Here is a 22,991-nt window from a genome sequence, read left to right as displayed (position 1 = left end):
ATAGCACCTTGAATAAGGGTGTTTATATCTGTGGTTCTAAATCAATGAGTCAGCAACGGATGTGTTGGTACAAATATATACTAAGACTTTTATTACTGATGACAACAATACATTCACCTGATACTGTGTCCTATTATTATATTATATATCAATGCTGCCTATTTTTTGTAGTCAATACTATGTGGTTTGGTATCCACTGTGAGCATGATAAGAATATTAGAATGCTCATCAGATTTACCCCTCAAGGAACTGCAAGCTGCACCAATTAATAGTGCTATCTCGTATAGTAGCACATGTTATATGTGGGATACTCAAGAGATCTAGCTATATCGTATACTCTGTTAATAATACCTACTCATAATCTAGGAGGCTATTTGACTTATTAGAGTATTACGATTTGGGTACAACCCCTCTTTTTTGGGTTAGAGTTATAGCATAATAACCCTGCTAGCTATATCCACTATGAGCTGCCCCACCTGTTGATTTTAAACTATTGTGTTATGTATATATTTTAAAATATCGTCGCTGTGAATTATTGAAATAAAATGTTATTATTTTTTGTATACGTGAGACCAATACACACTTTGTTGTGTCAATTTAAGAGAGTCATTTAACTCCTATAGTTGGGATATTGTATACCCTGACCAATATGGTTATTACTCATTACACTTTGAGTGCAGTTATCTGCGTTCTAGTGTTAACACATTGTTAACTTTTTTCTCCTCCAACCACATTGCCAGGAAGTTAAGAAGAGAGAGCCGCCCACAAAAGACAAACTGTATAAGTTAAATGCAGGCTTCCTGTTTTTACCTTGTGCTTGTTCTTCATGGTGCTTGTGTGTACATATCTGATTCAGATTATTCCCCAGAGCGAATGAGTCACTTAGTGTGGGAGTTTCTGATGTCATATGTTTATGTTCAATCATCTAATGGAATTTCACGTTACTACTGAAGGGAAGCGAGTCACTTGGGGAATATTTACTGCATAGATAGGGATCCCCACCTTCCTAGCGCCCATTCCATCATGAGACGCATACTGGTTTTTCTCTATCAAGGCTTATTCAATGGTAATTTAGCCCTGGCCTTACTGTTTTAATGTCTACACATAATCTCCTTATATAGGAGATTCTATCACACAATCACAATCACACATTGTCAAAACAGTGTGACAAATACATCCTCAGTGAGACAAACCTGAGCATTGGGTAAGTAGTAATTACCTACTATACTAGTAACTGATGTAATCGTACTCATTCCTACCTTGTGTAATCCTCCCTGCCCAGCTCCTAGGGAGATGACATTGGTGTGTATTATATGGCTACTCCTCATGGGTTACCTGGACTCAGGGGCTGGATTCAGGCGGCTGGGCGGTGAGGTAGCAAGGTTGTGGAATAATGGGCCCCAGGAACTCTGCCATACCACAGTCTTTTATTTAGGTTCCCAGGCACAGGGACAGCACACCACACGTTAAACAATGTTGTATTGTTTCTTTATTTTTATAGATACATGACATGTTTCCATGAATGCCCACTCAACACTTAGAGGGAGATATATACATCTTAGTTTTTTTTAAATGTTCTGAGACCCGGGTCCCCCTCTTTTTCTGTTCGAGATACCCTCCTGCTTTATCCGGTAAGGCTAGGCCCATTGAGAATCTTATCAGGTCCTGTACAAGTGACCCCAATACCTGTGTGGGAACTACCACTTCCCTGCAGCAGAAGAGGGCTGTTAATGCAGATAAGTGGTTAGGGACAATTTTCTGGCACTCAGGAGTCCATGTTACTGAGGCCCTCTGCGGCATGCCGTTTTCATACTTCATATCTTATATTGGATTAATTAATCTTTTTCTGGGATCCTAACTTAACTATGGTACGATCCCTAGCTACAACATAATAAATTGGAGGGGGGCATGGTCTGTACTAATGTATTTGTAAAATCCCTATGTCTCCTCCCTGAGGCTCCTCTCCTCTTGTCCTCCTGGAACTTGCCTTCCCTCCCGTTATATACGCTCTGTGATGGCGTGATCCCATGGCAGCACAGGGTGGGGCCTGATACACACTAACCATATTGGTAACCCTTTAAAGGTGGAGTTAAACGTGTGTGTGTGTGTGTGTGTGTGTGTGTGTGTGTGTGTATATATGAAAAGACAAAAACCCTCAGTGCTACATCCAATATGACAAATTATATAGTTAAATACTTATCTGTTTTTGTTTTCATAAGTGAGGGACATTTAGTTAAATTCTTTGGCCAAAGCATTATAAGCTTGCAAACCGTGCCACGGTATCCCCTCCTTTGCAAGTCCTAACACTACTGCACCCGCAAATGCTCCCCTAACCTCTCTAATGGAGGGAGAACTGTCTTAACAGACTGGTGATTCACAGGTGCAGAACAAGAACTGCCATTTAAAAGGAGGGATGAGTGAGCTTGAAACCAGGGAGGGGGGTTCACTAACCTCCAAATTGTATACCAACATATATATATATACTAGCTGAGAGACCCGGCGTTGCCCGGGATGTAATGTTCCCGTTCCTCTCTCTCCTCCCCCCTCTCTCTGTTTGTCCCCCATTCACATCAATCCAGTCCCCCCCCTCCCTCCCTCCTTTACAGCTTCATGTAGCGTGTGTGCGTCAGTCACTGTGTGTTTGCTCGCGCGTCAGTGAGTCTGAGGCAGAAACACAAACACACACAGACTGACTGACGCACACACAGTCAGTGTGTGCCTCAGTCAGTGTGTGCGTGCGTCAGTCAGGGTTTGTGTGCGCGTCAGTCAGTGTGTGCGTGCGTGCGTGCGGCAGTCAGTCAGTGTGTGCGCGCGGGGCGTCAAAGGCAGGGGGGGGCGTCAAAGGCAGGGGGGGCGTCAAAGGGAGGGGGGGGGCGTCAAAGGGAGGGGGGGGCGTCAAAGGGAGGGGGGGGGCGTCAAAGGGAGGGGGGGGGGCGTCAAAGGGAGGGGGGGGCATCAAAGGGAGGGGGGGGGGCGTCAAAGGGAGGGGGGGGGCGTCAAAGGGAGGGGGGGGGGGGCGTCAAAGGGAGGGGGGGGGGGCGCCTCAAAGGCATGGATTCCTCCCCCTGCATTTCCTGCAGTGGACAGGAGGGGGGGGGGCAGTGGACAGGAGGGGGGGGGGGCAGTGGACAGGAGGGGGGGGCAGTGGACAGGAGGGGGGGGGGGCAGTGGACAGGAGGGAGGGGGCAGTGGACAGGAGGGGGGGGCAGTGGACAGGAGGGGGGGGCAGTGGACAGGAGGGGGGGGGCAGTGGACAGGAGGGGGGGGGCAGTGGACAGGAGGGGGGGGCAGTGGACAGGAGGGGGGGGCAGTGGACAGGAGGGGGGGGCAGTGGACAGGAGGGGGGGCAGTGGACAGGAGGGGGGGCAGTGGACAGGAGGGGGGGGCAGTGGACAGGAGGGAGGGGGCAGTGGACAGGAGGGGGGGGGGCAGTGGACAGGAGGGGGGGGGCAGTGGACAGGAGGGGGGGGGGCAGTGGACAGGAGGGGGGGGGGCAGTGGACAGGAGGGGGGGGGCAGTGGACAGGAGGGGGGGGGCAGTGGACAGGAGGGGGGGGCAGTGGACAGGAGGGGGGGGCAGTGGACAGGAGGGGGGGGGCAGTGGACAGGAGGGGGGGGCAGTGGACAGGAGGGGGGGGGCAGTGGACAGGAGGGGGGGGCAGTGGACAGGAGGGGGGGGCAGTGGACAGGAGGGGGGGGCAGTGGACAGGAGGGGGGGCAGTGGACAGGAGGGGGGGGGGCAGTGGACAGGAGGGGGGGGGGCAGTGGACAGGAGGGGGGGGCAGTGGACAGGAGGGGGGGGGCAGTGGACAGGAGGGGGGGGCAGTGGACAGGAGGGGGGGGGGCAGTGGACAGGAGGGGGGGGCAGTGGACAGGAGGGGGGGCAGTGGACAGTGACACACACACACACACCCCCCCCCCCCCTCAGTTGATGCGCCCTTTCTCAGTTCCGTTTGGCGCCGGAGGTGGGGAGCGACACCTACCTGTACTTCCGGGCGCCGCCACCGTCTGACTCGGCGCCGCGAGGGAGGAAGGGGGTCCGCCATCTTACGCGCCGCGTGGCAGCTGCGGGAAGCGAGGTGATTTGGAGCGGGGAGAGGTGATTTGGAGCGGTGAGGGGGGAGAGGTGATGCCGCTGGGGAGGGGGAAAGGTGATTTGGAGCGGGGAGGGGGAGAGGTGATGCCGCTGGGGAGGGGGAGAGGTGATGCCGCTGGGGAGGGGGAAGAGGTGATGCCGCTGGGGAGGGGGAAGAGGTGATGCCGCTGGGGAGGGGGAAGAGGTGATGCCGCTGGGGAGCGGGGAGAGGTGATTTGGAGCGGGGAGACGTGATTTGGAGCGGGGAGAGGTGATTTGGAGCGGGGAGAGGTGATTTGGAGCGGGGAGGGGGAGAGGTGATTTGGAGCGGTGAGGGGGGAGAGGTGATGCCGCTGGGGAGGGGGGAGAGGTGATTTGGGGAGGGGGAGAGGTGATGCCGCTGGGGAGGGGGGAGAGGTGATTTGGGGAGGGGGGAGAGGTGATTTGGAGCGGGGAGGGGGAGAGGTGATGCCACTGGGGAGGGGGGAGAGGTGATTTGGAGCGGGGAGAGAGGTGTGTGTGTGTGTGTGTTTTTTTTTTTTTTTTTGGACCTTTGGCCCGTCACTCCGCCTCAGGCCAATGAGAGGTGGGGGGGGGGCGGGCCAAGGGGTGGTGTGAGTGTGTGAGGCCAATGAGAGGTGTGCGGGGGCGGGCGGGCCAAGGGACCAATGAGATTGCCGCTAGGGACACCGGACATCCAGGCAGGCAAACATACAGTGCTTTCACTAATATAGTATAAAGATAGAGAATCCACAGAAGCAGCCGGTACTCCACTTGAAAGTAGAAAAAAATGGGTGCTTGTCCCATAAAGCAATTGTTTCCCTGCCAGCCATTCTGCCCATCAGCCTGTTAATTCACATTGGTCATTAACTATGCGCATGCTCATTAATACATTAGTACTACTTACCAGTTTAATATATTCAAGATGGCCACCGTTCTCCCTGTGATAGCTTGCTTGTAGGGCACACGATGCTAATTTTCTGTGATTGGTGTTTTTCAGCAGCACTGGTGTTTTGGGCTATATATATGTACTCTGCACTGCATTCATTGCACCACCTTGAGAAAGGTCCCACTGGGGGACCGAAACGTCGGTTTATGTGTCTTTTTCAATACAAAAACTTGTGATCAAACTTACCAGAGTGCTGTCTCCTGATCTCGTGCTTCAAACGGTATCGTATGGTTTATATATATATATATATTACAAGAGAACAGAGAGCGCACGTCCCATAGTGTAAAAAAATACGTTTAATATTAAAAAGAGGACAAGGGGATTAAGGACACTCACAAAAGTAATAGAAATTCAAGCAGTTTGTGATATAATCACCACCAACAGGGTAACACCGTCCTGGATCACACCAACGGATCGATATCCTATCCGGTTCACCTTCAGCTGCTCCTGATGGACAAATAACTGTGTCTCTGCTTGCAGTGCGATTTCCAAGTGTAACAGCCTCAATCCAGCTCCGTGCGCTCTTCGGCCATTAAGCGCGCACTTGCGTGATGACGCAATGCCGTGATAACGTACCCTGACGTGTTTCGTCACACTGCAGTGACTTTTTCAAAGGGAATAGTAACACAAGTGGAGGACTCGATATATATACAAACCCACATAAAGGGGAGTAGGCAATAGGAGCAACCAGAGGCCAATCGCCAGTGCCTGCACAAAAGAACAAGGACACTGGGGGTAGCCAATGAGAACCCCCATAACTTTCCCAATAAACATACAGTAACAACACATTGCATGAATGTCAAATAATAGTGAGCATATTAACTACAAATAAAACAGGGTAATAGTAATCATACATAATGTAAAAGAACAAATGAATAAAAATACATATAATACATAATAATGTAAAACCATATTTATGAGTGTGTGTATATGTGTGTGCCTATGCTAGCATGATTGCACAACCATATACACAAACCAAACTAAACACATTTTAAAAAAATGACAAAGGACCTGGAAATAAATTCCCTTATAAATATATATATTAATATACTAATTCATGAAAGCATGTTTATATGTATATACATGAACATACTGTATGGATATGTTCTGCTGCTCTCTGTTCTCTTGTTTCTATAGATTTCTGCTGGAATTGGTTATTCCTTCTGAGAGCAGTCTTGGATCCCTGGAATTTATCTTGTTCCCAATTTGAATTTTTCTGGACTCAACTAAGGGTTGGACTCTCTGCATATGTTTTGTTTTTCCTTTTTTTCGTTTGTTATGTAATATATCATTTATGTACGTGTATTATCATTATTGATAGCACGAAGTACTTTTTAGATTAATATATTTTCTTCACATTACCTTATATGTATTAGTATAATCACATTCACATTGTTATATATCACACTGTTTCACAAGTGGCGCTACTATATATATATATATATATACACAGTATATGTAATATGGTGGTCGCTTTCTTGGTGCAAAAAGTGTGTTGTGAGGGAAGGGCTTTTTTTCTGCTAGAGAGCTAAAAGTTTTAGGAATAGAACCATGCAAATGAGGCCTTGAAACTTGCTGTTTCCACTGCCCCATACACTTGCACTTTTTAAATGGTAAATATCTAAGGAAAATAACTAAAAAGACACCGATGACAACAGGGAGATTTGTTTTACTTCCACTTGTGTGCTGTGGATATCTTTTTTTCATTTTTATTTTTACGGCTTTTGCTTCCATTACCGGTTATGATGTCCCACGTGTGGTCTGCTACTGTCCGTCAATTCTCCAGGAAATGAGACAAGCCACTGCTGTGTTCTCTGAATTCTTTCATGTTGGCGGGCAGCTGTTTTGATGTCAGGGAAGTTCTCTCGGTGTGTGAAAGTGAAGAATTGATGTGTCAATTTCTGTGTAAATTCCCGGCATTTAATTGCAATCTGCGGCCCCCCCCCCCCCCCCCCCCGCGGACAACAAAGTGTTCACGCAGATGTCATCTTGTAGCTTCTCGTGGTGACCGGGAGTGTTAGGCTACGTCCATAAGGGGGGGAGCCCCGTCATCCTCAATGAGGATGTCTTTAGAGGGGGCTCCCGCGAGCGTCCTCAGGCGTGTTGAGGCGCTGGAATTTTCAGCCGACAGCAGAGCCTGTTTCTGAGTGCGCTGTCGGCTGAAAACACCCAATCAGCACGAAGCAGCGTCATGACGTCGACATCATCACGTGATGTTGACGTCGGCGCTTCGCGGGCTATTGGCCCGGCAACGTCACTACTCCGCCTCCCCCTGCCCCCTCCCACCCCCCGATCGCATATGCTGGCTCGCCTGCCAGTCCATGGAATCTCTCCTGACCGAGCAGGCGAGCCTCGGCGTCAGCGCTGCTCAGCACGGCTCCCCCCTCTATGGACGTAGCCTTAGTCTTGCTACATCTGTAGATCAGATCAGGAACACATCTGGTCTCCATAGACATACATTGCAGCCTCTTACAGGAGTCACACAATGACAGACGAGACTTGTTTCCAATAAAGATGTGGGTAAAAAGGAAGTCTGCTGTAAGTAATTTTAGGTTTTTTTTACTAGACTCATGAGTATATTTAAGGGTGGAAGGAAAGAATTCTAAGTATCAGGAGTGCTGTCCAAATATGTGCAAACCCCGCGGTTTAATATATATCGTAGGCAGAGTAGAAAAACAAGCACTAAGTTTTATGGGGGGGATATAACCACTCTTCGTTTGGTGCATAATGAGTCTCGGTAATATTTCTTATGCTTATGATTTTCCTCCATGGTTACTGTTACTCCCTTCTTCTCTCTCCTTCCTCCTTAGAAGTGACTAATGCCTATTCATACCTGTACATCGCCCTGTCAGCTGTGGCATTATTGATCCTGATTTTACTGTCTATTGTCTTTCACCTCTTCATTTGGAAAATGAAGACAAATAAGCTGATAAAAGCTGCAGGTAAGTGTCACTAGAGTTGGCTCTATTTATTTAGATACCATCTGCCGGTTTTCAAGCGAGTCTAAATTCTAGAAGAATGTACAACTTGTCCATATTGTGTGTGTATATATCTATAAATAATAAAAGTGAATGTTGTGAGTCTGGTACTAGATGCGGTGAATCTGATTGGTCCTCAGCCTCTGGCCAATCAGATTGGTGGCTCTATTACGTCAGCCAACTGCCACTCTCTTCCTCCTCGGCCTCACCACACACACACTCACACACTGTCCTCTTCCCCCCCTCATCACCCTCCCGTGCGCCGCCCTGCACCGGCTCCCGGACAGAGGTGAAGCGCGGCCCTCCTGCCCTAGCCGCCAACTTCAGGCTCCTCCCCCCTCGCTCCCAACTGGCTCCCGGACGGAGGGGAAGCGCGGCGCGTCCCTCCTGCCCCAGCCGGCAACTTCAGGCTCCACCCCCTCGCTCCCATCCGGCTCCCGGATGGAGGGGAAGCGTGGCGCGGCCCTCCTGCCCCAGCCGCCAACGCTTAACTTCCCTCCCCGGCGCTCACTTCCCTCCCCGGCACTCACTTCCCTCCGGTGGCCGCACAGGCCGGGACATGGCCGCTGGGGGGCCAAGCAGCCTCCTCGGATCTGTGCCAGTTCCACTCTCCACCACCTCTCACTCCCGTCATGTGTGTGTGTGGAGAGGGACATTTTACTCCTGCCAACAATTTGTGCACCCCTCTCCCTGCCCCCCCCCCCTCTCCCTGCCCTTCACGCACCCCCCTCCCTGCCCTTCACGCACCCCACCCCTGCAATCCCGGGCAACGCCGGGTATATCAGCTAGTATATAAATATAAATGTAGCCCCTTTACCCCCACCCTAAGTGAGATTTGGTCTGCTACTCCATATTTACTACGGTGTGCTGCATACCTATGAGGTAACAGGAGGGCTGAGTTGCTCCGTGATGGTGTGGGGAGAATCAGGACAGGCTTTCAGGGTTCTTCACTTGTTGGCAGTGCCTCCAGCCAGCATGGATCCTGTGTCTGCAGGATGATCCATACTGACACTATGTTCTGGTCCAGTCAGTAACCACAATGGATTATAGTGCAACTGGTTCTTTATTCGGTACAGCAGAAGTCAGACAGACAGTATCGCCCTCCTTTAGGGATTAGGCCTTGCAGGCCCCATCCAGATTCTTATCACTGGTAGTGCACACTCCCACACCTCGGGGGAAGGGGAGACAGAATGACTGAACTTCTGGGAGAGTGTCAGTATCTTCCCAGGTGTTGGGCTTGTAACCCTGTCCCCATAACAGAGCAGGTCTGATACTGACAAGCATCACATCAACTGCATGTGACCCAGTCAGTATCCTCCCCTAGGCTGATACTCTCTGGTTGTTGCTAGGCCCGCCCTTGGAAGCAGCAAATGTATCCAAGGCTGCAATAACAACTTGGCCTTCAGGGGGAATTAACCCATCCACTGCCTACACCTAGGAGGACTTACACTAGTAGGGTCCAGAAAAAGAGAGCAACGGCCAGAGGCTATGTTACATATATATACACAGAGAGAGAGTGAGATTATATATATATATATATATATATATATATATATATATATATATATATATATATATATATATTACACAGAGGCCCACCAGAGATAACTGTCAAGCAATGTATCACCATCACAAATACGTAGTATCCAATTACAATTTAGTTCAAAACAATGGCAACCATTCGCCATCTTAGGAGAGAGCCCGGTTCACTCTGCAAAAGATGCTGGGAACGTGATTGCTAAAGTCCCAACATGTACAGTACTCGGACCAGCCTGATCAATCTCCTGATGGCGGTGTTAACCCCACAGAGCGGATGTAAAACACGTGCCCTCGACGCGTTTCGCACTTTACATACTTCCTCAGGGCATTCATTGTGTCACGTTTGAACAATCAATATACTGTATACCCCACTTTATTAACAATGACATCACATTGTCCAAATGAGAGCCAATTGCGGATGAAAGTCTGTTTAAAATATTAGTACAACCTTATATCTATATAAAAGATCTGTGTTATAGTAAACAATATAAATGGGGAATATATTACTATGACTAGTAAATTACTTAAAGTGTATAGACAGACAAGTGTGTGCGGTGAATATATGTAATACTTAAGTATCAATTTACATGTATGTTATGTACAATATGTATGTAATGATGTCAAATTAAATAATTAACCAAAAATTTGATCTAATAACAGAAGGGCTTTATTAAAATCTCGACAAATTATTATGTTATAATAACAAAGATTAACGAAGACATTAGAGTCCCATAGAGTTCACGCAGTATACCAAAGTATCCCACGTCAATACATTTCACATGTCATTAGAAAAATTAAAAACATTATTTGAAAAATTGAGTTATATCTATTGATTCATAAAACCTAGTGGGAACCACGTCGGCAATCCAAAAATCCAGAATTGTTCTCTTTTTAATAGTAAAAGATCCCTGTCACCTAACCTGATGGTGGTAAACACTAGTTAAATTCCCGTAAAGCATAAGGATAGCGGGTCACAACTATGTTTTCCTTTGGAAATGGCAAAGTAAAGGGGTAAGAGGCTTTTAAGGAACAACATATTTAGGAATATTTTTCATATTTCTATAATGTTCAGAAAGTAAGTTATGGTGAGTAAAAAAAAAGTGACAAAAACTCCTCCACCGTACAGTGTGCAGGAAATAAAAATACCACCTGTGAGCACATTCACGTCTCAGACAGGTCTGCAATGCAGTCTTCCCCCCATTATCTCCGATCAGACAGTGCTTCCACTGCAGCAAGGGATTCTGGGTAATGACATGCAAATGACTGAGCAGTGTGTTACCTTTTTAGGTGTGTCCAACTCCAGTCCTCAAGGGCCACCAAAAGGCCAGGTATTAGGGATATCCCTGCTTCAGCACAGGTGGCTCAATCAGTGAGTCAGTCATTCTGATTGAGCCCCCCGGTGCTGAAGCAGGGATATCCTTAGAACCTGACCTGTTGGTGGCCCTTGAGGACTGGAGTTGGCCACCCACTATATAAGCTTATGCCTGCTTAAAATGTTCAAGTAATCGTTTAAATGAAAAAAAAAATTACAACCAAAATCGCAAAGGTATACTGACTCCAACTCTTTTAAAACAAATAAGTGTTTAGAAAAATAACAGTGATCTCCAGTGAATGGTGTTGTTTCTAATGTTAGCAAACTGAGTGGGTGCTATCTATGTTATCATTGCAAGATGTGCAAACATACTGTATCTACCTTTATCACTAATGTTATCAAATTGGAGTGTAACGTGAACCATTTCATCAATTGCAGCACACAATTTGTTGTCTATTTATTGCAGTTAAAAGGGAAGGGCAGTGGAAACAGCGCTAATGCATAACACATAAAAAATTAGTGACAACTAATAATTATTATTAAACCCCTAATATTAAGGTGAAGGCAGCCTGGAAAAAAATAGGTGACACAAACCAAAAAACACAGTGAAAACAGATGAACCGGCGCCTTAAAGAAATAAAGTTCTGACCAAATATAGTCCAATCTAGACGGCTGGGATGAATTCCAGGGAAGTGTCCTCAAAGTAATCTCAAACAAACAAACATGTAAGACAACAACATGAACGAGAAAAAAAAAGAGAAAAGATCATAGTGCAACAAATAACAAATCACTGATATAAAGTAAGCTGTAATAGACAGCAATTTAATAAAAGAATTAAATATTATAAAACAACAAACATGTGTTAGTTGGGCAAAAACCACTATTTAAAGTGATGGCATCCAATGGGGCTAAAATTGAAACCCTACTTACAGCAAAGCCAATAAATATAAACCTGTAGCTCAAAACCACTGAACGCTCCGGTGCCTGGAGGGAAGATGATACCGCTCGATCGCCTGTAAATCCTGCACAGTTAGGAAGCCCAGACGCTGAGGCTCCACGCCGCCAGCCACCACACCTGTCTTCAACGCTGATGAGCTCTGGGATAGGAAGCCGCCCAGGCTCAGTGCCGCCGAAGGACTCCCAGGGATAGTCACGCAGACCAGAAGGTCTCGCGATATACGCTGACGTCACCACTGGTAGCCAGGATGTGGGAAGGGCACACGCAACTGCTAGGGGCTCAGACAGCCAAAGCCACGGGCAAAAGAGGAACGGGCTATCAGGGGGGAAGCCAAAGTGTCTCTGCCAGAGAAAAAAGTCCACCCTACGCGTTTCGTGACGTCAGTCACTTCGTCAGGGGCATGATGGGAAATAGACAAGTGGCAGTACATTTATACTGAAACACAAATTAGCTAATTAGCTTAAAACACAATATTAATACACTCATAATAAGCAGACTAATATCAGTGATGATAACATACACAAACCTTACAATAAATGGAAATAAGAAATATATATACAAACAAATGAGAATAAAAATAAAAAATAAATATATATAAACATAAAACACCCGTTCTTAAAGGAACAGTACACAAAGAAAACATTCATAGGATTACTCATAACAAGAGACTTAAAACATGGAAGAAAACCTGTACCAATATACAACAAGCAGCAAAAGGGGGCATTACTGCAAGGTCTCAAAGGAAAACCCTCACTATTTAACCAAAAATGCAGCTAGGTCGAATTCAATATTAAGACCATTAGGGGATAGCGTTTTGAGTTCATATATCCAATATGACTCACGCTTACTGATACCATTAATTTTATCTCCCCCTCTCCAATTACCTGGATAACATTCAATGGCCTGACATTTAAGACCAATAGGGTTCTGGTGATGATGTGTTAAAAAATGATGGGACACACTATGTGTAGTAAGACCTCTTTTGATGTTGTATACGTGTTCGTATATACGTCTCTGATAAGACCTCCCTGTGCGGCCTACATATTGTAGCCCGCACGGGCACTGCAATAAGTATATTACAAACACAGAATGGCAGTTGATATAAGAACGTATATCATATATCTGACTGGTGACGTTGGAACTAAACACACTTTGTTTAGAACTATATTTGCAAGCAGTGCAACTGCTGCAAGGAAAAAAGCCTTTTGGTTGTTTCCCCAAAACAGACCCCTTAGATAAATTTGGACAAGTAGGAGCCAATCTGGATTGCAGGTTGGGGGCCTTCCTAAAAATAACAGCTGGTTTTGGGGGGAGAATTTGAGACAAAACGGGATCTCTTAGAAGGATAGGCCAATGATTGCACAAAACCTTCCTAATTTGCGGAGCCATAGAATTATACTGTGTTATGAAGGAGACCGCATTGTTAGAGTTAGATTCTCCTTTATCCTTCTTATATTCTAGAAGGCCAACCCTATCAATACCATGAACTTCTGCCATAGCTTCTGAGAGCAAATCCTCTGAATAGTTTCTATCCAAAAATTTACTCTTAAGCTCATTCGCCTGAGACGCAAAAACCTCATCATCTGAGCAGTTATGCCTCAGGCGAATAAACTGGCCTTTAGGAATGTTACGCAGCCACTGAGGATTGTGCTGACTGGTGGCCATTACATAATTATTGGCTTGTACACTTTTGAAGTACGTTTTTGTGCTTATTTGATTATTGGCAGAACTAATGTTCAAGTCCAAAAAGTCAGTAGAGCTAGGATCGAATTGACACGTAAACTTTAGATTGAGCTGATTGTTGTTAAGATACGAAATGAAAGAATGTAATAATTCTATGCTGCCATTCCACACAAACAAAATGTCGTCTATGTAGCGAAGCCAGAGCACCAAGTTTGCTCCAAAGGGGCAGTTATTCCAAATAGAGTCCTCCTCCCACTGCCCTATACATAAGTTGGCATAGCTTGGAGCAAACCTGGTGCCCATGGCTGTGCCACATACCTGTAAATAAAATCAAGAATTAAACGAAAAATAATTATGGGTTAAAATAAAATGTATACTATCTGTAACAAAATCCTTTAAAACTGATGACATACTATCATCCTTATCCAGCGTGCGATGTATGGCCTGGCAGCCAAGGGCATGGTCGATCACCGTGTATAAAGATGTTACATCGGCGGTGACCCATACATACCCCGGCTGCCAATCCAAACCGCGCAATGCCTGAAGCGCATGGGTGGTATCGCGTAGATAGGACCTAAGACGGGAAACGTGAGGTTGCAAATAATAATCTATAAATTGAGATAAATTAGATGTAAGCGAACCAATCCCAGATATAATGGGTCTACCTGGTGGGGTGTGAAGATCTTTATGAATTTTGGGGATGATATAAAACAAGGGAATACGGGGATGAGCTTGTAATAGAAAATCATATTCATCCCTAGAAATAGCTAATTGAGCAACCCCCTGTTCTAATAGTGTGGAGAGTTCTGCAAGAAAGTTAGGGGTAGGATCCGGGTAATTGGAGAGGGGGAGATAAAATTAATGGTATCAGTAAGCGTGAGTCATATTGGATATATGAACTCAAAACGCTATCCCCTAATGGTCTTAATATTGAATTCGACCTAGCTGCATTTTTGGTTAAATAGTGAGGGTTTTCCTTTGAGACCTTGCAGTAATGCCCCCTTTTGCTGCTTGTTGTATATTGGTACAGGTTTTCTTCCATGTTTTAAGTCTCTTGTTATGAGTAATCCTATGAATGTTTTCTTTGTGTACTGTTCCTTTAAGAACGGGTGTTTTATGTTTATATATATTTATTTTTTATTTTTATTTTTATTCTCATTTGTTTGTATATATATTTCTTATTTCCATTTATTGTAAGGTTTGTGTATGTTATCATCACTGATATTAGTCTGCTTATTATGAGTGTATTTTAATATTGTGTTTTAAGCTAATTAGCTAATTTGTGTTTCAGTATAAATGTACTGCCACTTGTCTATTTCCCATCATGCCCCTGACGAAGTGACTGACGTCACGAAACGCGTAGGGTGGACTTTTTTCTCTGGCAGAGACACTTTGGCTTCCCCCCTGATAGCCCGTTCCTCTTTTGCCCGTGGCTTTGGCTGTCTGAGCCCCTAGCAGTTGCGTGTGCCCTTCCCACATCCTGGCTACCAGTGGTGACGTCAGCGTATATCGCGAGACCTTCTGGTCTGCGTGACTATCCCTGGGAGTCCTTCGGCGGCACTGAGCCTGGGCGGCTTCCTATCCCAGAGCTCATCAGCGTTGAAGACAGGTGTGGTGGCTGGCGGCGTGGAGCCTCAGCGTCTGGGCTTCCTAACTGTGCAGGATTTACAGGCGATCGAGCGGTATCATCTTCCCTCCAGGCACCGGAGCGTTCAGTGGTTTTGAGCTACAGGTTTATATTTATTGGCTTTGCTGTAAGTAGGGTTTCAATTTTAGCCCCATTGGATGCCATCACTTTAAATAGTGGTTTTTGCCCAACTAACACGTTTGTTGTTTTATAATATTTAATTCTTTTATTAAATTGCTGTCTATTACAGCTTACTTTATATCAGTGATTTGTTATTTGTTGCACTATGATCTTTTCTCTTTTTTTTTCTCGTTCATGTTGTTGTCTTACATGTTTGTTTGTTTGAGATTACTTTGAGGACACTTCCCTGGAATTCATCCCAGCCGTCTAGATTGGACTATATTTGGTCAGAACTTTATTTCTTTAAGGGGCCGTTCATCTGTTTTCACTATTTATTGCAGTGTGAATGTATAATGCAATATATAGGAAAAAACGAAGAGGAAATGACCACGAGAATACTTGAACATTCTAAAAAAAATATCCTTCTTACTAAAAAAAAAAAAAAAAACCTTCTTACCCCTGTACTTTGCCACTTCCAAGAGGAACATCTTTTAATAAAAAAATATTTTATAGACCCATGGGGTTGATTTATATGTACTTATATTTTAACAGCCGGATTTGGCTCCCATTTGGACAATGTGATGATTGGCAATTGGTAATAAATTTGGGTATATATTGATTGTTCGGACGTGACACGATGAACATCCTGAGGAAGTATGAAACGCGTCGAGGACACGTGCGTTTTACATCCGCTCTGTGGGGTTAACAGCGCCGTCAGGAGATTGACCAGGCTGGTCCGAGGACACGTTGGGACCTTAGCGCTCACTTTCCTAGCGTCCTTTGCAGAGTGAACCAAATTCTCTCCTAAGACGGCGATCAGTAGCCATGGTTTTTAACTGAATTGTAAGTGGCTGCTATGTCTTTTTTATTGTGCTACATTACTTTATACTTGCTTTCGGTGAGCCTCTGTGTACTTTTATGAGATTGCCTCTTCGAGGAACTTTTATGAGGAAGCTGGGCACCGCGCTACACTTGGGCTGCAAGAAGAGCTGGACCCATAATTGTGTCTTCACTAAAGAGCCCTGTACATAGTCCAGCTGGACAATTTTACAATCATCGCACTCACAAACGCCATATGGTAATGAGCATTATATATTTCTCTCAATATCTTGAGTCTTCCCTTGAGCATCAGATGCTTTCTCAGTGATGCATACTGTATATGCCAACTCCTAGACAATAAGAAACTGTATAATGGTTTGAAAAATTCAGACTTTAATGCAGTCTATTGAGTCGACAGAAGACTAAAGGGACGTCGTTTCCAGGAATAAGGAAGACTGCATGCCACAAAATGTGTCCATTCTAAATGACTAACTAGTGTGGCCTCGCTCATTGGTATCTTATATATGAACATTTGGAGTGTAATTGGAATGGGCCAGTCTACATTATAAGAGTGACTGGGAAGTGAAAGGTGATATTTTTTTCTCTCTGCTAGGGATCAAGCAAAGACTAGTTAAAAAAAACAGGCAAAGAACAATCTGCATTAAGCGCTCATAATGTCACGTTATCAAAATCAGTAACGGACTTTATGTTCCCTGAGCTTCACAAAGGTGGCGTTACTCCCATCCAGAAACTGAAATATGGGTTTTGAGGGAGAGAGGGATAGAGAGAATCATATCCTAGTGTCCCAAGTGTGCTATCTCTCTCCTACCCAACCCATATTTCAGTGTCTGGATGGGAGTAACACCACCTTTAGGTATAACCCAAGTAACACATCATTACCTATAACGGAGCTCTGTGGATCTGGGGCTGTGTTAGGTAGGCTGATACGTAGAACTGCTCACTGGTCTGGTCATGGACCCAACTTACACATCTAGTACCTCCAAATTCATGCTTCTTTGGCACCTCTTTGTTAGCCCGCTTTAGAGGAGGAAGTTCCTTGTTACAGCACATGCACAGCTAATTTGTGTCCCCCTCTAACAGTGCCTCAGCCCCCTCCAGTGTGTGCGCCCTTGCGCCTGAAGGAAGAAGCGGATTCCTGGAGCTGTCAGTTTCCAGAAGAGGAACATGGAGAGAAAGCAATGGAGAAGGACTTCGCTGTACTACATTCCCGGCCACTAGGATAAAAACAGCACTGGATATTTCAACATACAACTCTTATCCCAAATGTGCCGTGGCTGATATCTTTCTCAAGCCAGCAATCGTTTGTAGATTTAGCAATAGCAGTGTTATATTCGGAGGAACTTCTATTTGCCCGCGTTCCGAGTGAACAGCTTGTGGATTTATTCGATTTTCTGATCTTGTTCTTGGCTCTGCGTACAATGAAACATGCGGTTGGATGCTACGTAACTTAACCTTCCTGGTGCTAAACAAGCATAAAACTGGGCAAAAAAAGAAGCTACTGCAGCGCTCGCTATGGCGGGCGCCGAGGGACAAGAGTTGCCTCCCAATGGGGCTGGGCCCACTGTGAGGGGGGGGGGGGGGCCACCGCGCTGCACAGTGCGTTTTTCAGACTCACATTAAAATTGTGATGAGACCTAGCGCGGAGCGCTAGGCCACGCCCCCGGCAGTTCAGCCAATGAGGGCGAACCTGCTGGGTGACATCATGGCTGTGCCCCGTCACTCCCCAGTCACGCCCCCCCCCCCCATCTTTCCCCATGCAGCTCTCTGCAGACCGGGGAATTCAGCTGCACGCGCCACCAGCCTCGCAGACGCGCGTGCAACGGGCCGCAGCCTTAGCACCAATGTAATGCCAAAGGTTACCATCATACTGTATATAGACAAATTAAAATAATTAAGTAGGATTCACTAATGTACTCTGGCTCCAGTCCAGAGTACAACGTCATGAGTCTCTGTCCCCGGGGAATGGATACAAGAGGGCATATTCTCTGATTAATTATCATGGGCCAAGTACAGGCCTTTTATTTCTTGGAAGTTGCTTTTATTTATCTTATAAAGACAAATGATAAGTAATTGGTTGTAATATTTATGTACATCCCTGGTGTGGATTGTCCAAACAGTCAGAATCAGGCGTAGTTAAAGTCCACCTACTGAGTAACGTAGACACAGACACAGCACCATTCAGGGGGTGGCACAAAAAGGAACAGAGATAGCTGACCACAAGAGGAAAATGGAAATACTCAGTTTCTTTGCCTTATTTGACCATGATCACATGAAAGCAGCTTAGCGCTTCAAAACAAGGCTGGAAATAATCTGTGGGAGCAACACAACCACAGCATTTTTCCAGTCCAGCGTTTACTGTATCATATATAGGGTGACCAGCTGTCACGGTTTAGCTGGGTCAGTCCCGGTTTTTAGACCTCTGTTCCGGTGTCAAGAAATGTATTTATAGGCCCCCTTTTTTGCGCAGCTCTTTTTGGTCGCGCTTGCCATTCGCGCAGGCGTGATGAGCGCTTGCTGTTTGAGCATGCGTGGTTGGCGCTCGATGGTCACGCTAATTATTAAATCCTAATCGATGCCGTGAAATAGATTATAGGGCAAGTATTAAAGGAGCAATTGCATCACATCAATGCCACTATATAAACCACTATATAAGAATTTTTTTTTATTAGAATTGAATAGATTATACGTGGTCTTTTGGTGTAAATCCATAAGAACCATGCAGAAAACACTTAGATTGTAAGCTCTTTGGGGCAGGGTCTCCTTTTTCCAAATGTTACTTTAATGTCTCAAGCGCTTATTCCCATTATGTGCTATATTACGTGTATTACTGTTGTGAAGTGCTATGTACATAGATGGCGCTATATAAATAAAGATTATACATACATTATGGACCGAGAGGATGTTCTAACACCGTATGAGACTAGATAGTTATGAAATACAGAATGCAGGAACAGTCTTTAAAAAAAGTGTTTTGTTTCTTTATTTTTTTTTTTAATTCAGGTTTGAAACAGGGGGTCTCTGGAGCGGATCCCCATTAATTTCAGCTCCCGGGACCCCCCGCTTTCAGAGATACAGACCTCCGAAGGGGGTGCCGGTACCCCCTGCAATTTTTCGCTTCCTCATCACATGGGCCAATATGAAGCCGCACCTGATGATGTCACGGCTTCCTATTGGCCCACAGTGCCCGGGAGCTCTGAAAGCAGACATATAGTGAACCCTGGTGTGGCCACTGGCACCACCCTACAGAGGTTAGTACCTCCTGAAGAAAGGGGTCCCCAGAGCTGAAATTAATGGGGTTCAGCTCCGGAGACCCCCGTTCAATTCTGTATCGAAAAAAATGACAAGAAAAAACAAAAACGGGTTGGATTGACTTCCATTAACTTTTTACTGGACACTTCCGGTAGAGACCAAAATGTGTTTATTCACTAAACTGCGATAGAGCCGATTAGGAGCGCGGTTACACGAAAACGACAGATTTCAATGGGCGTTTTCCTTGAGATAACGCCCCAATTGGCACAATCACAATTTATTGAAAAACCGCGAAGAGTTCTACACTACCAATAATTATTCTAATCTTTTCCTATTTAAATTGTTTAAACATTTTGTATCGTCTGTACGTGTTTAATGCGTTCTTTTTTTAATATAGAATAAATACTAGAATAACAAATTTGAAGTGATAAATGCGCTCAACGTTTGATCCCTTGTATGATTGTAATAAACAAATGAACAGTGTGGGACATAAGGGTATGTGAGAGAAATAGAAGTAAAGTCCCCAAGAGAACCAGTAATCCCCGAAGGGCAAGAAAAGAGGCTAAAATAACCTAGATCAAGCCCTCATTGGGATGGTTTCTGGACTCACAATAAGTATTCAATAATGAATAATACTCACATTTTCCATGTCCTGTGAGGCGTGCAGCTTGGAAGAGAGATGCTGGTCTCTGGAAGCAAATAGGAACAAGAGAGAAAACCAGCGCACTGCAAAAGTGGGTCCCAAGCAAATGAATAGTAAAAATCTTCTGTATTTAATCCATCTAAAAGTGGAGGTTAACACCCTCCTACGCATTTCGTGTAAACATACACTTTATCAAGGAGTATGCAACATCTATACATCACTGCCTTTATATACACATACTCATTTCCTATTTTCGCGCCAAAAGCTGATGTTATAAACACGCCCATAATGCGTGATGACACGACTGACTCCCTGGGACCGCCCCCTGAGATCCTCCATAGCCTCTAAGTGAGCATATTACTAATCCCCTCCTACCTCGCGTTCAGCCGTCTGTAAAGAGGGAGGCCCGGTGAGCACGACCATGATCCCCATGGCGCCCCATCCCCCGGTGATCGGCGAGAGAACAGCTCCGCTCTACGTCATCATCAGGGGTGGGCCCACGAGGTCACTGGCGGGCTCAGACTCCTCCCTTTTAGTGACGCGTGACCCAGGAGTCATGGGGGGAAATGAACTACCCCTAAGGGATAGAGGACCAATGGGATAAATCCCTTCAGTGGGTACGCCCCCCTGTGTCATCAGTTGTTGGGCAAACATAGGAAAATGATATCAATACACAATAACTTTATTAAGAAGACAATTCATTCGTTTTGTCCACAAAATGTGTATATACAGAAATTAAAAAAAAACACATGTTGAACAACACATGTTAAATGAACATACTATAATAACCTCCATTGTAAACTATGCAGTATCTTACATCAATTTGAAAAATTTGAAATGAGGAAAGTAATAACAATAACAAGATAGCAATGGTTCCCTGCATATATGACGGAAAATGGTCAATCATTACTAATTGCATTATTTCCACTTTTAGATGGATTAAATAAAGAAGATTTTTTACTATTCATTTTCTTGGGACCCACTTTTGCAGTGCGCTGGTTTTCTCTTTTGTTCCTAGAATAAATACGATATACTTCATGGTCGAAGGTGTTAGCTTTTGAATTAGCTAACGGGAAGTGGATATAATTCAACATACTGAACTGACACTTGGTGAAGAATAGTTACATTAGAACAGGAATAAGGGTGGGAGCTGCCTACAAAATTGGTGCAAAATCTGTGCGCACTGTAACATCTGGAAAAGTTCTTATTTTCCCGTCTCCATAGTGGCAGATTTATCAAAAAGAACGGCATTGCCCTGAACGCAATGTAATATTTTTTCACCTTTCATATTGCTGCTGTTTATTTGCAACTGGGTGCCCAACTCCAGCTCTCCAGCGCCCCCATCAGGTCAGGTTTTCAGGATGGATATCCCTGCTGCAGCACAGGTGAGGCTCAGACTGAATAGCTCAAAAGCTGCGTTCATTTCAGCTCCGGGGACCCCGTGTCCAGAGATACATGCTGTACCGCATGTGACATCGCGTTGCCATTTGACACCGCGCTGTCATGGCGAGAGCAGGTAAGAGGCAGTTGCAGAGGCCTCGTGCGGGCCCTCTCCGACATTTTATTTAAATGTCTTGGGGAAGAGCCTAAAATTAATGCAATTCAGCTCCGGAGACCCCCTGCTTACCACCCAGAAAGTGAGGGGGGGGAGGGGTGTATTTGTTTTAGTTTTCTTTAAGGAAATGGTTCTTTCCTTTTGTTGGGTTATTGGGTGGGGAGGATGCACTTTATTGGGCTGAAGGAACATAATGCATCATCAACGTGATACAGATGGAATCTGACCAACAGGAACTGCAGACCAGGCAGGCCACAAACTAAAAACAGCACCGCTCACGGTTGTACCAGGGCCGCCAACAGATTTCCTGGGGCCCAGGACTAGAGTTCTGACCGCCCCCCTCCTCCCCCAGGGAGGTGTCCCTCCCCCGTCGGCAGTGTTGCGTGCCGCCCCCCCCCATTTCACACCTCGCGAGGCCCCCCCATTTCACACCTCGCGAGCCCCCTCTATTTCCCATGTATTTCTCTCCCCTCTGTCTAACCTCTCAATCTCCCCCCCTCCATCAATTACCCACAATCTCATTCAATCCCTGCCCCCCCGCCTCACATGTATTTCTCTCCTCTGCGTCTCACATTTACTCCCTCTTTTCCACCCTCACTCCCTCACCCTCTTACACCCCAACCATCCGTCAATTACCCCACTCAATCCATATCAAAAATCCTTCCACCTCCCCTAAATACATATCAAACTCTGCCCTACCCCCCCAAATACATATATTAAAAAAACCTCCACCCCCCAATACATGTAAAAAATGCAACCACCCCCATACATATATTTAAAAAAATACACTCACCCCTCCAATACATTTTAAAAAATACACCCCAATACATATAAAAAATAACCCCCCCCCCTAATCATTTAAAAAATGATTCCCCCCCTAATACATATATGGAAGTAAGCTGTACCTTCTGTCCCACCCTGATTCACATTTACATGCTGCAATGCCCTCTATGCAAGAGGAGGATTTTCTGCTGTGTAGAGCTTTGTGTAGTACAGGATGTAGGGCCTCATGCAGTAAGCGTTGATAAGGGAAATATGGCCATTTTATAGCCAAAATTGGGTTTGAGATTCAGTAAGCGCCGATAAGTGTTTCATATCGCCAGGTTTCGGAGCCGATAATTTGGTTATGGCCAGTCGGCTGCCGATAAGCCTGTTTTCGACACTGATCGCCACTTTTTTAAATCGGCTGGATTCAACAAAAAAAAACAGCTTATCGGGGCTGATCGGCACTACGAAATTGAGATGTTATGGCCGATTTCTCCCGCCAACTAAAGTTGGCAGTTTGGACGGGAGAACGATCGCTAAGGCTGCCGGAACGGCACTTAGAAAAAAAACATCTTCTGTACATCAATGGAAGTCAATGGAGCGGGGACGTATAACAGTATAGTACTGTTTACGTTTCATTGCTCACAATACAAAGGGGATTTGCATTACAGTGTGGGGGCATTCCCTGCATTGTGTCAC

The 22,991-nt window shown here is 45.4% G+C and overlaps 1 protein-coding gene and 1 long non-coding RNA gene across 2 annotated transcripts in view; one reads left to right on the top strand and one right to left on the bottom strand.

Annotated features, from left to right (window-relative positions):
* The window catches only part of TNFRSF18 (TNF receptor superfamily member 18), a 28,419-nt gene extending 9,452 nt beyond the window's left edge, over window positions 1-18,967 (top strand). Inside the window, exons 5-6 of the mRNA XM_075603656.1 lie at window positions 7,834-7,965; window positions 17,161-18,967. Of these exons, the coding sequence (XP_075459771.1) occupies window positions 7,834-7,965; window positions 17,161-17,303 (275 nt within the window). The 3' untranslated portion in view covers window positions 17,304-18,967. The remainder of the gene's footprint in view (window positions 1-7,833; window positions 7,966-17,160) is intronic.
* LOC142496758 (uncharacterized) lies at window positions 16,123-20,441 on the bottom strand. Its single transcript, XR_012802103.1, has 3 exons — window positions 20,348-20,441; window positions 19,970-20,018; window positions 16,123-17,489 (listed from the first exon to the last, which is right to left on the bottom strand). It is a non-coding gene; the product is annotated as an uncharacterized LOC142496758 (long non-coding RNA).
* Window positions 20,442-22,991: the final 2,550 nt, after the last annotated feature.

This window comes from Ascaphus truei, chromosome 6, assembly GCF_040206685.1.
Source record: "Ascaphus truei isolate aAscTru1 chromosome 6, aAscTru1.hap1, whole genome shotgun sequence".
Taxonomy (NCBI): Eukaryota; Metazoa; Chordata; class Amphibia; order Anura; family Ascaphidae; genus Ascaphus; species Ascaphus truei.
The sequence above is the reverse complement of the archived record's forward strand: the minus strand, read 5'-3'. Positions and strand labels throughout refer to the sequence as shown.